General features: G+C 34.2%; 1 protein-coding gene across 5 annotated transcripts in view; it reads right to left on the bottom strand.

The window, feature by feature from the left end:
* LOC130442344 (NAD kinase-like) overlaps positions 1 to 16,339 on the bottom strand; it is a 38,869-nt gene that overhangs the window by 12,387 nt on the left and 10,143 nt on the right. The window contains exon 1 of one of the 5 annotated variants that reach the window (XM_056776374.1): positions 5,688 to 6,075. The exons of the other annotated variants lie outside the window; for them this stretch is intronic. Coding sequence (XP_056632352.1) covers positions 5,688 to 5,830 — 143 coding nt within the window. The 5' untranslated portion in view covers positions 5,831 to 6,075. Of the gene's footprint in view, positions 1 to 5,687; positions 6,076 to 16,339 lie in introns of those variants that run through there. 5 annotated transcript variants of the gene reach the window in all.

Below are 16,339 nucleotides of genomic sequence, written 5' to 3'. Positions count from 1 at the left end.
ACTCGTTAGTTTTCAAAAAAAGTTGAGTAAACATATTTATTAAGCTGGTTTGTATGTCGAGAACAGGTTACAAAAAACATGAGTGACATTTATTGTTTTTCAATTTGGTGGTATAAAAACTTTTTTAAGTATTATACAATATTAACGAGTCACCGCCTCATTATATTCAATTGATGAGGCACAATTACACAAAGTTTTTGAAACAATGACGATTTCCGATCGATGTTGTTTTTCAATTTTATTCTAGAAAAAAATCGGAAGCATGACATTATGATTATTGATGAGAGAGAAATTTTTAAAAATCATAACTAGTAATTTTGTATTCATTCAACACGAGTTCCCACATGAATTTAACAGTAAATCGAAAGTTTTTACAAGGGATGTGATTATTTAATTAATAAAATACAATCCAATTTTCCATACACTAATTGTAAGCTCAAGTGATTTACTTTTTTTTGGTTCAATGGACTCGCGTTTCCCGAAACAAATTTAAAGTTTCGCATGGACTCTCTGGACTCACTCTCAATTTTGGAACGATTTAAACTTGTTTTTTTTTTCGGTTTCGGCTCATTTTTAGAGCGCTAGCATAATACGTTTGATGAATGTAGTGTCCTCAGCCACGTTCTTAAACATCTCAGACCTCTACTCGACGTTTTTTTGCGAAAGATCTCTAGTAAGACGTTAACCAAAATATGTTCGATTCATAAGAAATGTTGAAAACTTCTACCATCTCCCGAATGTCGCCACCAACTACACTTATCGTCTGCAGAGACTTCAGAGACTAAAGGTAAACCGTCTCTGAAGACGATAACTTAGTTATCGAAACACGCGTCAAACAGTGTAATTTCAAGTGTTGGTGTAGTGTGATCAATATGAAGCCGTCTTTCGAGCAGCATTTTCTTAATTTTTTTACGCAGTTAACAGAGGTGGATAGGCTACTCGCATTGGACAAGTATTCGACGACTTCATGAATTGTATCACTTAAATACCTGCTTTTATGATAAAGTATACACTTCTGCAACATTTTTAACGATTCACTATCCGTTTTGAACGATTCCCTATAATGATTGAGATATGGCGCTCAAATTTCTTTCGAAAGGCAACAAATGTTGGGGAAAAATGTTACTGATTTGTTTTGTGATGTAGACAGACGGAATCAGGTTATATTTTATCAGTGAGCATTCCAAAATTGTTTCCAAAAGTTCAATTACAATGTGTACTTTAATCTAAATAGCCATCACTACACTTCAACAAGTTTTTGTGATTTTTCTGAAGCTTTCGATTGTGTTAATCATAATATTTTGATCAACAAATTGCAGTACTTCGGGAGCACCTCTTGCATGGTTTAAGTCATACATCACCAACAGAAGTCAGCTTGTAAGGGTTGATACAACGATGTCTTCTTGCAAGCCAATAGAATGAGGAGTGCCCCGAGGCTTAGTACTAGACCCTAATGTCTATTTGCAGTTTCTTTTGAAGCAATCCCGATCTGACGACACTTCATAGGACCATTTCTAGTGACCTAATCACCATTAAATCATGGTGCGATTCTAATCTTCTGTGTCTTAACGTTTCTAAAACCAAAGTTTTATCATATAAAAATACATTGCAGGAATTTTTAGTGATTAACACCACCATTAACGTCGTTAAATCTGTTAGGTTTTGCGGTGGACAATTTCTTCAAAAAGTTCCTCCTGCTTTGCGCTGAGATCAGTGTCCAAAGAAATAAAAGTTCTGACTCTTCCTTCCTTATTGATCTTTGAATCCGTTTGCCTAATTCGTAAGTAGTTTTCTCCAACTTTAGAAAGATCTTTGCACTGCTATCCACTTAGGAACGCGGAGCACGACCTTTACCTACCTACTCCAAGTTCAGAATTAGTTAAGGGCTCAATATTTTACAATGCGAAAAAAATGCACAATCACTTGCCAATTGAAATCAAATCGATATCATCTTTTCCCGCATTCCGCAATAATTTGAGGGGATATTTATTAGAAAGTGCCTTTTACCCTGTAAACGACTTATAATACTAATATTTAATTCCGGACATGTTGCATACTAGTTTAAGGTTTTCTATGGACTTATATATCAATTATTACCTATAATTTTGTTACTCATTATCTTTATTTAGTTTTTTTATGTTTGTTTTTTAGTTTTTACAAGCTTTTATCTACAAACTGTAAAACTTTTTTGACATTAAAGAATTTCTTTCTCTTGTAAACGCAAAAGAAATGTCGGCTTAGTTGGCTACAGTACAAATAATCGTTCAGTTCGAAATTTGCGCAATTTTGAAAATACGAAATCCACAATAAATTTTCTAAAAATGCTGAATTCAAATTATATGGTGTTATATTCATTTACTGAGACGACCTTAAAAATATCAACGATCTTTAAAAAACTAATGTATTTATAATATCAATGTTTAATACATATTAAATTATAATTATATTAATTTAGATCTGAATCATAATAAGGGTCATATGAAGGAAACAACGCAAGGTTGCATAAACAAAAGACAGTTTTACTTATAATTTGATGGGAACCTGAATTGAATAATATTTTTTTAAATTGAATTAAAACCAGCGAGTAACTTGATAAACCGCACAAAGCGATTGGTTTGAAATCCTAAACATAAATAAACATTCAATTTTAGCATGTTATTGTGTAATATTTGTTTTTAAACACAGCTACTAAATTGCCAATGTATAGAATCCACATTTGACAAGTAGGTATTTAAAAACAAATAATTTTTTTGTTGAAAATTAAATTATTGACTTATCGTAATTTGAAGTTTGAATTGACCAAAATCAATCAAATATTCGTAGAGACTTTTTTCGTTTAAAAGTTCTTCTCAACTTTGGAGCGACGTTATATTATTCAAATTTGGCCTCAAGCAAACATAAATCTAAGAAGCTTTCATTCCACTTTGCAGGAAGTGAAATTTCCAAAAGACACAACCACCTAAGGGATTAGTCGTATGCCCTATTCCTTCTAAAGATTGTAATGTTCGAGGGTAGGACCTGAAGGATTTTCAATCTCCCCCGATAGAAATTATAAATGGCTTCCCAATTATCAAGACCACGATACCAAATTCTGTATCCCTTACAGTAAAAAAAACGCGCTTCAGAAATAGCATTAGAAATGATCTCAACAAATATTTCTGCATCTGTTTCAATTTTTGTTTCTTATTCTCATGAATTAAGACAAGTAGTAACGAGTTTGGAATAGTTTAGAAAGAGCAGTTCGCTACTATAGCTAATTTAGAGAGAGAAATAGCAAAGAAATTCACAAAATGTTAAAATCTATTCATGGTACTAGTTTACTAACTTCAAGAACTCTGTTTTTATTTGGTGTGGGGGATTTAGAAGTGGAATTTAAGCCAACCACAAAATGGTAAGTCTTTTTTGACATAACGCTAAAAGTCTACCTCTATCCACAATACTCACATGATTTAGCACCATGAGAGCATTGGTTTTATCCTGAAATGTTTTAGCACTATTTTCCGCATTGAAAAGCCCATAACAGAGCAAATGGAAGCCTTTCAGACATGATTACTGTTATCGATTCAACGTACAATGTGTGATTATAGATCTCAACAAATATTTACTCTGCATTCTGCATCTGTTTTAACTTTTATGTTTCTTATTCTCATGAATTAAGACAAGTAGTAACGAGTTTGGAATAGTTTGGAAATATCAGTTCGCTACTATAGCTAATTTAGAGAGAGAAATAGCAAAGAAATTCACAAAATGTTAAAATCTATTCATGGTACTAGTTTACTAACTTCAAGAATTCTGTTTTTATTTGGTGTGAGGAATTTAGAAGTGGAAGTTAAGATCGACCACAAAATGGAAAGTCTTTTTTGACATGATTTAGCTTCATGTGAGCATTGGTGAGCAAAAGGTAGTCTTCCCATCTTGAATTCAACGTATAGTGCAGTACTTTGAAGGAGTTTTAACTTGTATAATTTCAAATTACTATCAATAATATGTATAAGAATTGGTATGGTCAGCTCACATCAGATTTTGTATTGGGTGACAATTTTTTTGACTAAAATCGTTCATGTTCCACTTGTGTATCCTGGTGAACAAAACATGAATTATTTTAGATCACAAACATGTGACCTACGTTTATATAAATCAACCCTCGTATTAACAACCTCAATTTTTCATCATTGAACACTCGTATTGATTCTGTGCATTTCGAAAAGTAGGACGATCGAATATAATATGAGGAAAAACTACAATTTATTATTTTTCCATTTGATTCAAATGAGATTAGAAAGGGTTTGTTATTTAAATAAATACGAGGGTTCTCTGAAAAGTTCCTATTTTTCAACATAGTCTCCTTTTTAAGTCTCTACACTCAGTCTGTCGATGATTAGGAAACAGGAAAAAGTTTCTGGGTGAATACCATTTCAGCTATGGTGATTAGCGAAGTGTGAGAAGCTATGTGCTGATGGAAAAGCGGTTTCTTTTTAAAGATAGTCAACGAACGCAATATCATGGATTTCCCAAATAAACGGAAGCCATTACTGCTCCGGCCGATTAAGGATTGATTCTCACCATACGATCCATTTCTGTTCCTTTACCATTTCATCGACGTCCCAGTATAAGACAAACTAATCTGGGGAGAAATCCAGATCTAATAAATGAATCTTGAGTGACATGCTGCAGCCGACAACTCATTCTTACTTAGAAAATTTGCGACAAAAGATATCCATGTTCGTTTTCGTAGATAGTCCAATTTCTTTCCAAATATCCTCTTTCATCTTCCGTAACATATTTCGAAGAATTTTTATTTTATATATAAAAATCCGATTCCATATTAATCCATCACATTGTACCTGGGAGACCACGGCACCTTCAAAGTCAAGATATGCTTCTACAAATTTGTCCATAAGTTGCTACTTTGAGCAATAGCAAGAGAATTCCTCTAAACATCGTATCATTGGAAGAACACCAAACCTCCAGACTCTCTAATAATAGAGCTTCGTAGCGAAAAGGATCTAGAAAAAATTGTACACAAAGGGAATGAAGACTCAAGCGGAATAAGCGCGACGCCAAGTGATCCTGCAGTGTGTTGGATCGTGTGCAGTGACAAAGTCGAAATCTCTATCTTCGTCTGAAGTTATATGTGCTCTTTGTTCAACTGAAAAAGTTATCGACAATGAAAGGCAAAACTGTTGATGAAAAAGATGTCACAGATATCGAACAAGAAGTTTAAACTTATTGAAGTATGTTTCTCTGGCAGTTCCCAAAGTCTATCGAGGTCTTTCGATCCTTAAAATTTAATAGTAAAAGTGTTAGAGATGGAGAAGGGACTCTACAATGTAAGTACCCCAAGAGGCATTATAAAATCTGGGTTTCCAAGAAATAAAATTTGAGATTCCTCGGCTGGTTTCCAAGGTGAAATCTCTGATTATTGAGTAATCAAATTAAAATATGCGGTTGCGTTTCATTCAAAATTCGGTGGTCAAGGTGTACCTGCTTTAAGAGTAAGAATTTATGTTTCTATAAATGGATAAAATAGATATTTTGCCTTTGCAATTTTTGCTTTATGTTAAGAATTTATTTATATTGAGTTGATGTGTATTTCACATTATAGTCAAAAAGTTTCTTTAGATATTGTATCCAACTTCTTTGCAAATTTTTACCAAGTGGATCTGTCAATTTTGAACAAAACCTACCTGTATTCGGGTCGTCTCCTTCCGGTAATCTCGTACCCATTCAAACATTTTTTCGGTACGTTTTTGATTCCTTCGACGTTATTATTAATCTCTCTGGTTCTTCCATTTTCATGGATACAATAAATTTCTCCGTTACATACCATAATAACCGCTTTATATATTTAGAAAATATCACAGAACATTTAACGCACTTTCCATCAGTTATCACAGATAGCGCTCAAGTTTTATTTTTGTTTAAAATCATGTAGCACACTTTTCGAATCGCGAAAAAACGCCTGCTTCTCGATTCACCATAATGTACGATTACCGATCCGCATTACAACTAACAACAACATATTCTGGGCCACAAATATGACCTCCACCGCATACTTATACAGAGATATTGTTTGTCATTATCACGCAGGACCTGACTGGTGAAGATAAGTTGGAACGAGTTAATTTAAAAGTAAAATGTTATTTTTTTTTGTTTAATTTGTTGTATATGCGGAGGTATAATTTATAAACACCTTATCGGTAATTTTAAAATAAGTTTAATTTGAATCGCAATCGATATCAAAGTTATTTTCATTTTTTTTGCGTGTCTCATTTTTATCAGTTCAAGATTTAATCAGGTCGATGTTACTTTGCTTGCAAATACTCTAACAATTATAAAATTAGGGTCATCACGTAATTTGATATTATTTTAATTTAGTTTTTTTCTATTTTCAGGACATTCTTCAACGTGAAATGAAAATAGGACACTGCATTCTGACTTCAATGTTCAATTTGTCCCCCAATAAATCAATCGAGCGATTGTGACGACCAAATCATTTCAGTAAATTCTTCCTTTCCAATTATCCCAAATAATATGTGCACAGTTTCGAGTAATGCTTGGGATCGTTTTCGAGAGTTATTTCTTCCTTCAATTTCTACCAGGTCTCCACTCGCTCTTCCTCCAGAACATCCTTAAACCATCACCAATCCGAGATTACACATTCCCTTGACTTCTTAGACCTAAAAACCTCAAACTTTGACTCATTACTCCATTAAACTCACTCCCACTCTTCCTGTGTCCAATATTCATGTTTTTAGTCCACTTAATTTCATTTTGACGTCTGAAGAGAGGTTTCTTCAATGCCATTCTTCTAATTTTCCCTCAACAAATCAATCGACTTGAGGTCGGGCGACTGTGTCGACTAAACCATTACATTCAGTACATTTTTCCTCTCCAATTCTTTCTAATAATCTTTGCACAGCTTCGAGGAATGCTTGAGATCATTGTTGAGGGTCATTTCTTCGAAATCCCTTCAATTTCTACCAGGTCTCCACTCGCTCTTCCTCCAGAACATCCTTAAACCATCACCAATCCGAGAATACACATTCCCTTAACTTCTTAGACCTAAAAAGCTCAAACTTTGACTCATTATTCCATTAAACTCACTCCCACTCTTCCTGTGTCCAATATTCATGTTTTTAGTCCACTTAATTTCATTTTGACGTCTAAAAAGAGGTTTCTTCAATGCCACCTTTGTAATTTGTCCCTCAACAAATCAATCGACTTGAGGTCGGGCGACTGTGTCGACCAAACCATTACATTCAGTACATTGTTCCTCTCCATTTCTTTCTAATACTCTTTGCACAGCTTCGAGGAATGCTTGAGATCATTGTTGAGGGTTATTTCTTCGAAATCCCTTCAATTTCTACAAGGTCTCCACTCGCTCTTTCTCCACAACATCCTTAAGCCATCACTTGCACACACTTCTCTCTTAGACCCAATAACTTCAAACTTTGACGACTCATCACTCTATTAAACTTTCTCCTACTCTTCGTGTATCGAATATCCATGTTTTTAGTCAACTTAATTTCATTTTGACGTCTAAAGAGACGTTTCTTCAATGCCATCCTTCCAAAAAGCGTCAATCTCATTTTTACTGTAGAAGTACATTGATCTGAGCAGCTATCTCTGAGCCCGTGAGTCGTCAATCACGTTTACTGATTAATACAATAAGTTTATCTACAGTTTTCTGTAGCCAAAGCTCCTGGTAGAAACATATTTTTTCAGGTTGTAGTCCACGGTACGTGGAGGTATTTTAAATTTGACAGCAATGGTACGGTTACTTTTGTCTAAACAATGAAGGTCGATAGTTTTTTGGTTTTGCCCGTTTTAAAACTTGCAAGTTTAAAAACTTTTTGAGAGAACGAAAACAATTCGTACACGAATTTCACAAAAAGAGTCTTGGTAAAAAGTATAAAACACAGCACTGTAACTGGAACTGAACTACAATCATAAACACCGAAGAAATAAGAGAAGTTGGAGAATAAATAATAAACAAATCAGCCGGTAATTGCAAGTTTTAACTTGTTACAATCACCGACAAAACATAAACATGCACTCGTTATGTTTTTTGTTTGAAAAGCACCATTTCGACCTTCGCTTGACAATATGGAAGAGAAATTTCTCAAATTGCGTTGAATTCTAATGAATGGATTATGAGATGACCAAAAACTTTTGACCTGTAGTATACGTTGCTTTTGTGTCCAACGTCAACGAACCTGAGAATTGTATTGAGGACCTTACGACCTTATGGCATATATTTTGAAGCTTTTTATCCAACACGGAAAGTTTTATGCGCATAATTATAAGGTTGGCATCTAAGTAATTTCTCTTTTCACTGATAGTGCTGATTGCTTGACAGATCGCACGTGTCAGAATTGGTATAAAAAATTCCGTCCTGGAGATTTTTTCCCCAAAGATGAATAACATTCTGGTTGCCCTATTGATGATTGATTGAAGAGAATCGTCTTGGGTTAGTCGAGAAGCTTGATATTTGGGTAACTCACGAATTGAAAGAAATTCATTCAACACAAGGAATCATATACTGCCCATTTCTTGAAAAGAATCATCACTGATGATGGAAAATTGGTCCTGTATAGTAACATAGTTCGAAAACGATCATGGATCAAATACGATGAACCAGCACAAACCATATCGAAAGTTGATAAACAACGAAAAAAGCTCATACTGTCAGTTTGGTGGGATTGCAAAGGTGTTGTGTTTTTTGAGTTGCTTCTAGGAAACCAAACGATCAAACTGGATGAACCAATGAAAGAAAAACAGCTAAAATTGTCAAATCGGAAAGGTTTTGTGTTCTATCATGATAAAGCAGGCCCCCCACATCTTTGGCAACTCGTGGGAAACTATTGAAGCTTAACTGCAAACAGCCTTGATCTGGCACCATCTGGTTACCATTTATTTCAAAGTTTGCAGAATGATTTATACTTTAACAAATGACGATGACCTTCAATCGCACCTGGTTCAGTTTTTTGCTGATAAGGACTAGAAATGTTATGAGAAAATATATAATTGATTCAAAACTATTCTTTGCTAAAAACAAAGTGTTTTATTTTATACTACAAAACCGAAATTACTTTGTCGACAACCCAAATAGATGAACTAGAATCAAGTTTCATTCATGGTTAGTATAAAAGAAGAAACGACGTGTATAAATGGAATATTGAGAAGACAGAGAAATAGAGAATATTTTGACTCAAAAACAATAAGCTTTAAATTTATGCTTGCAAAGAAAAAAGATCCAAGATAATAAAAACTTAACTGACATACCTTTTTGTTTTTCTGTTGATTTTTTTGTAACAGTTGAGTTGTCGAAATCGGCGAAAAAAATTTACCAGATTCGATATTCCTAGCCTACTTTTTCTTTTGTCCATTTATTTATTGCAAATTTTACTTATTTAATTATTTTATTCTGCTTAACAACATTCCATTTTACTTATAATTAAATTACATTGCAAACAACAAAATCTGAATCGATATAATCAACCGGAATTGGGCGGGTATCTTATCGAAAACATACATCGTAAAACGTAATGTCCCGAAATAATAGTACGAGATGTGATCAAAAAAATAGGATAAATTATTTTATTAAAAACAAATATCCTTCAAAGTACTGCCCGACATGGTATCCAAGTTTTTCGTCGTTTCCAACTGTTCTGTCCTGATCAATGTCAAGAATAAAATCTAAACCTTTTATAAAAAGTATGGAGTGTAGAGATAAGATAAGATAAGATAAGCTAAAAGCGTGTCCATCTGTTAACAGCAAATTATTGTTCGGAAAATCACCAAAATAGCGCTAGTGGAAACAATATGAATTTAGCAATTTGTGAAGTACGACATCTCTATTGCTGCAAGAGGCATATGGGGACAATTCTCTATATCGTGCGCGTGTTTTTGAGTGGTGAAAGCGCTTTAGTGGGGGCCCAAAAAGCACTGAAGATGACCAACGCCCAAATCGCCCAGTAATTGTTTCAATAATGACCAAAATCAACCAAATTGTGCGTGCAGATCGTCGAATGAGCAATGTCGTGATTGTCGAGGCTGTAAACGCCGATAAAGAAACGGTTAGAGAAATTTTACACCAGGAATTACACATGACAAAAGTTTGTGCGATGTTGGTGCCAAAAAATCTGACTCCTGATCAACGAGATTTCCTTGAAAGGTTAGAAAAAAATCTGCTTTGAAAGGGACCCGATTTGAGTCTATGGAAGCGGTAAAGAAAAAAACGGCAGAGCTCCTAAAGGTCCTCACCAAAGAAGACTTCCAGCTCTGCTACGATCAATGTAAAAAACGTATGGAACGGTGTGTCGCGATGAGAGGGGAGTATATTGAAGGGGAGCATTCGAAAGTAGAATATTTTTTATTATATAATCCTTTTTCGTAACGATTTTCGTTATTTAATAGCCAGACCTCGTATGCTGGGTTGTAAAGTTTAACATTTTAGCACTAACTTGTGTAGAAAAATACAGTATTAGCTTTTAACCGCGCTACATCTAATAATGAATTTACGTTACTTTCCTTTCCTTTTCCGGCAAATCCAGATGTTTATTGCAACCAAAAAAACAATGCAGAAATGCAACAATATTTTTGAGGATTCATGTTTGAAATTATTACACGTAAAAAGATGATCCTTTACGTTTCCAAAACCTGTTTTTTTATCGATTTTTTGCATTTTCCGAGATCATTTACTAGAGTAATGTATATTTTTTAAACCATCAGAAAATAGAAATTTTCAACGAACAAAAATTATAAGCGACTTTTTGAAAAAAACTGATATTTTGACGCGAGAATTTTCGATTGAAAATTAGGGTACTTTTTTTTGATACTAAGTCCAAATGAGGTAAAAAAATGGATATTTTAAATTAAATATAGTGTGTGCGGGACATCGAAAAGTAAGTTTTCACTAAATTTCGTAGAAAAATTTTTTTGAAAAAGATAAAAATAAAAGATGAAAAACTTTGTTATAATTCATTTTTCCCATAATTTTTATCACATTCGCCTCCTTTCCAATGAGTTTCATTCTACTGTTATATTTTTTTTCATTTTTCGCCATTTTTGGGCTACTAGAAGTAGCAAAAGTTATTCTAAATCAATCATAAGCGGGCAAGAAATATTGTTTAGGATGTATTGATAACGATTTCCAACTTGTAATAGATTGTATTGATTATGATATAAAAAAATTTAAATAAGACGAATATTTCTGTTAACAAGACACACAGAGGTTCATTATTGGAGGTGCTTTCAGTTTCGAACTTCATCAGATCTCCTTTTGCCTATTTCTTTAAGGGGTCTTCCTTTTTTCGTGTTATTGCTAGATTTACAAGGATATATTGGAAAATTCTTAGCCTATTATAGAACCAAACAAAATTTCAATGTCTAAATATTTTATTACTCAACATATTCACCTCTTGATTGGATACATTCATTACAGCGAACCTGCAACGTATCTAGACCTTCTTGCTCTACAAACCAGACCTCCACAGCGTTTATTACCTCCTCGTTGGTAGAAAATTTACGACCTTTTAAACTTTTTTTCACTTGAGGAAAGAGATGATAGTCGGACGGAGCCAAAACTGATGAATAAGGGAGGTGTTCTAGTAATTCAAACCCTAAATCACGAATTTTTTGCAGGGGCGTAGTCCAGCAAAAACAATACACCTTTGGATAAGTTTCCGCGTCTTTTCTCTTCAATTTTTTCCCGTAGAGTAATCAGTAATGTCGAATAGTGATCTCCAGTTATTGTTTTATCCTTATCCAAAAAATCAATCAAGATTTCTCCATGGCATTTCCAAAAAACTGAAGCAAGAACTTTTCCAGCAGATTTTTGGACACGAAACTTCTTAGGTCTTGTAGAACCAGAGTGTTGCCATTCAATCGATTGTTGCTTTGTTTTTTGGATCGTAGAAACGTACCCAAGTCTCATCCATAGTAACAATTCGGTTTAATAAGTCTCCATCGTTTTCAAATCGAGGAGAGATCGAACGCGATGCTTGTACATTTGCACGCTTTTGGTCATCATTCAAACATTTGGGGATACATTGTGCAGAAATCTTTCTCATATCCAAATTGTCGTGATGGACGCGTTGGTATGAAATATTCAGTGCTTCAGATCAGATCCGTTTCAGCCGAATTCGACGGTCTGATAAGATCATGAACTGCATCGATATTTTCGGGAACTGACACAGAAATTGCCTGCATGTAACTGGTCTAACTAGATATCAATACATCCCCGTATATAAATCATCTCCTTTTTTTTCTTGTTTCAGGCATTATTTCCAAGTGTCCCACTCATCCTAGTCTTCTGGATTTTATAATTTTGCTAATTTCTCGTTCATCATTAACCAACTTTTATTATTTGACGAATTAGCTAGATATTTGGGTATTTGAATCTCTAAGCTTAGGAAAAAGGTGCGTTTATTTGATTACAAAGTCAGTGATAGGCACGACGGGCCTATCTAAAAGCCCAAATGAAACTACGAGTTTAGTAATGAACCACTTTCAAATTCGTTCCAACAGTTCTCTATTTTGCAATTATTGATCACGCTATTTCCTCAGTAATCGAAAGATTTACCTTATTATCTGAGTGCTATTCAATATTTTGCTTTCTGTACAAATTTCAAAACAATCCTAATGATAATCTTATGAAATCCTGCAAGAACTTGATAAGTTACGAATAGAGGAGGAAGAAACTACCGTAAAAGATATAGAAGGTAATTCTTTAATGAAATAACTGTTTTATAGAGTGTAGGAAGTCGGTAAATTTACTATCGACAGCTCATCAAAAATTTGATACTCGAACTGAAAACGAGAAAGAAAAAATCGGGTCGAATCGCCTTGCGCTGAATAGTTCCGATAAAAAATCAGGTTATTTGGAAACTATAATCGATTTTGTATTAAATTACACGCGTGCATTATATTTCAACACATTTCTCACATATATACTTGAATAACAGACCTCGCCCAATGCATTCGATTTCTTAGAAACTCATTATTTCGATAGTGAACACAGCCAGGTCAAGTTCGTTTCCATACAACTTGTGAATAATTAAATTTTCATATTAAATACAATTAATTATGTTTCATACCTTCAACTTCATCTTTATATCCATCAACCAACCAATCACTATAGTTTAGGATGAAAAATCGAATGCTATTGCAATATTTAACCACTTGATATTGATATTTTCTGGTACACGGATGGTTCTAGGAAAAATGACGTTCGGAACAGAGCAGTCAGTATCAACGTGGCTTGCCCGGTAGGGTGGACAACGACGAGCTAGCCGTAGTTGCAAAACCACCAATGGGGCTCAGAACCCAGTCTTGGTGTATCTTAAAGTGTAGTTACCACAACTCTATTAAGTCTGATACTACGAAAAACCCTAAAATAGGAACCAACGACGCTCCGGAATATCGCTAGTACTTGATAATGCCACCCATGTTATCGGTGAGTGCCCAGCCCTAACTTGCCTAATTAGCTTTTCTGATGGTTATGATTTTTTTACCATTTTCAGCCCTTTACCGTTCCGGTACAACGTAGAACAAATCTAGAACATCTCAGAACAGTCGTTGGATGGTAGGAGAAAGATAGAATAGCATCCCATATAATAGCGATTTCTCGAAATTTAGGTGTCATTGGGATGTTAGTTGATCAATTTTCTCAAATTTTGTGAAAAATGATTCAACTCAGGACAACGATTACAATCGCGAGAGATCGAAAATGTTTTTTTTTCCAATTTTCTCTAATAATTTCAAACTGATCCCGTGTTGTACAGTACAACAAACCTAAAACAACCTGAATTAACCTTTTGAATCAAAGGTCTTTTGCTTTTTTAAGGGCACAGTTAACGTATTATTAATTTTTCTGGAGAGGTATTCAAAAAGAATAAAATAAAGGATTTTATCGTCTTTGCTTCTTCAATACCCGCACCAAAAATGCTACAAAAAGACAAAGGGAACCAAGTCGGAGCTGTGAGGCGGATTATTCATTAATTATATCTTGTATTTTTTCTTTCTAATAATAGCTTGTTTCATATAACGTTTCCTCATTGACTTTAAATGATTTTGGATTCATTTCTTTCGACATATCCAAAGCTTCTTATAAACAATCGGTTATACCTTCAATAATCTCATTCCAGCACTTCAATTGTTTTATAGTTTCAAATTTATAAGCAAATATATTTACACGAAATCAAATTATTTTTATTCAGTAAATTCACCATTTGCTTAATACGGCACTGTAATAATAAGTTTATTGTTCGAACAGAAGTAAAAAAATACGTGATACAGCATATACATTGGCCACACTCGTCACAGATTGGCAACACAGCTTAATTTTGTACACATACAAGATTTACTGCTCTCACTGAATATTACAACAATTTTGGATGCTTGTACAGTATAAACAATTGAAAATCTGTGCCAAATATCGAGCTTTTGAAGCACTGTAATGATTTGGGTCTAAATACTCCAAGTTGTAGAAAGCAATGACATAGATCCTCATGAACTACAACTTTTAGTGCCTAATTTACCAAACTCCATTGAAGATGTCAGTCAAAATGTCTATCCTGATGTTCACATTGCTATTAGAATTGCGTTTACTATGCCTGAAAGTACAGCTTCCATTATTGAAAGCTACTTAAGAAGTAATATGAAGCAGGACGGACTATCTGGAATCTCAATCGAAGCTGAGTTAGCAGCAAAAATTAATTACAAATCCTTATTAGACCACTCGGTGTGCTGCAAAGCAAGATGCAATACTTCTTGCTCAAAAACATGTACACGTGTGCATGTGCAAGTTGCAACGAGTTTCTAATCTGCTGATATTACGTCTCTCGCCTAGAATTTCTCGGTTATCTTGTGTTTTTTTCTCATTAGGAGTTTTTCGAATGTTTTCTCATTCATTCTCGAATAATTTTCGCATGTTTTCTCATCTAATGGTAGGACCTGTCCCACCACATTGCCTAGATTCTCCCTTCTGTCCATAATACTCCAAAAGCGAGGCAGTAGCATATATAATTATTGTCAATGTCGCACTTTATCTTGTTTACTTCACCTAGCTTTGAAATTTTCATTTTTTAACCGGTCACGAAATGTTAAATAAAATTTGAGGTTAGGAAATTTCAGTTATGGAACTTTCATTAGTGGTAACCATGATGCGGTGGCAAGAAACTTGAATAATGTCAAGCAAAGTGCAATATTCGTCTATGCAATTTTTTGCACGTTGTCTTGCATCATGTCAAGCGGTCTTTAGGTAGATCTTGAAGAAAAGGAGCCCCGCTGATTACGATTTTGCCCACGTCTATATTAATCCAAGCTACGTCACTGATTTTTGGACATGTATTCAAGATTCGTTAGAAGATTTCTTAAATTTTTATATGATAAACTGAACGCGATTAATAATTTCAGGGTTGAACTTCCGAAATTTTACAGGTGACGTCGATATTTTTGAAATTCCCGCGACCTCGCAAGGTCTAAAATCGCGGTAATTTCGTTCGCAGGTAAGTAGGAGCAGAAACATCCGCCATTTTGCTCGTTTGTTGAATTAGTTGTAAATAAAATATTGCAAGTTTAAAACATTTTTTGTAGTTTGGTTTTTTGAGTTAAAATTAAAAGGAAGTCCAAGACTCGAGGGGTCAAACGGTACTCTACCACACAAGTGAAGGCAAGTCCCGAAAGATACTACAAAAGCAGTACTTGCGTATTCAAAAAAGGTAACAAAAATTAAGAAACTGGAAACAATCCGTTCCCTTCGGATACTATGTTGCAATTGGTTAGGTTAGGTTACTTTAAGTTAGGTTAGTTTAGGTTGGGTTACGTACGGTGCGTTTACTATCGTATTTCTATTTTTCTTTCCATTTCCGTGGCACGGATAGGCCTTTTTTCACCGAATTTTTAATCCACGTTTTCCGCGCATGCGATCCCAGATATATTTTCTTAGTCCTTATTCGATTGTGACCGTTCCCTATCATTTTTATCTTCCAATTCCTCTCGGCGTTTATCATAATTTCAGTTTACGTACGTATTTTTATTTTAAATTCCGCTTCTCTATTATATTTAATAATATAGGTATTTATCATGAAAGACTAATTTCGAAAATCATATTAATTGTATTCAATTATCTTCATTAACATAATCAAGGTTGTAATTAGTTAACAATTATATAATACAAGGTTTCGTTGCTGTGTACTAAAAAGCAAGATGTACATTTTCTGCGTATTAAAGTAAATATTGTCAGTATGTATTACAGCCAGTTTGACGAGTATGTATAGATAGTGATATTATATATTATTTATAATTCATGTTCAACACACTGTTGGCAAAT

This window comes from Diorhabda sublineata, chromosome 4, assembly GCF_026230105.1.
Source record: "Diorhabda sublineata isolate icDioSubl1.1 chromosome 4, icDioSubl1.1, whole genome shotgun sequence".
Classification (NCBI taxonomy): Eukaryota; Metazoa; Arthropoda; class Insecta; order Coleoptera; family Chrysomelidae; genus Diorhabda; species Diorhabda sublineata.
This window is presented reverse-complemented; position numbering and strand designations above follow the sequence as displayed.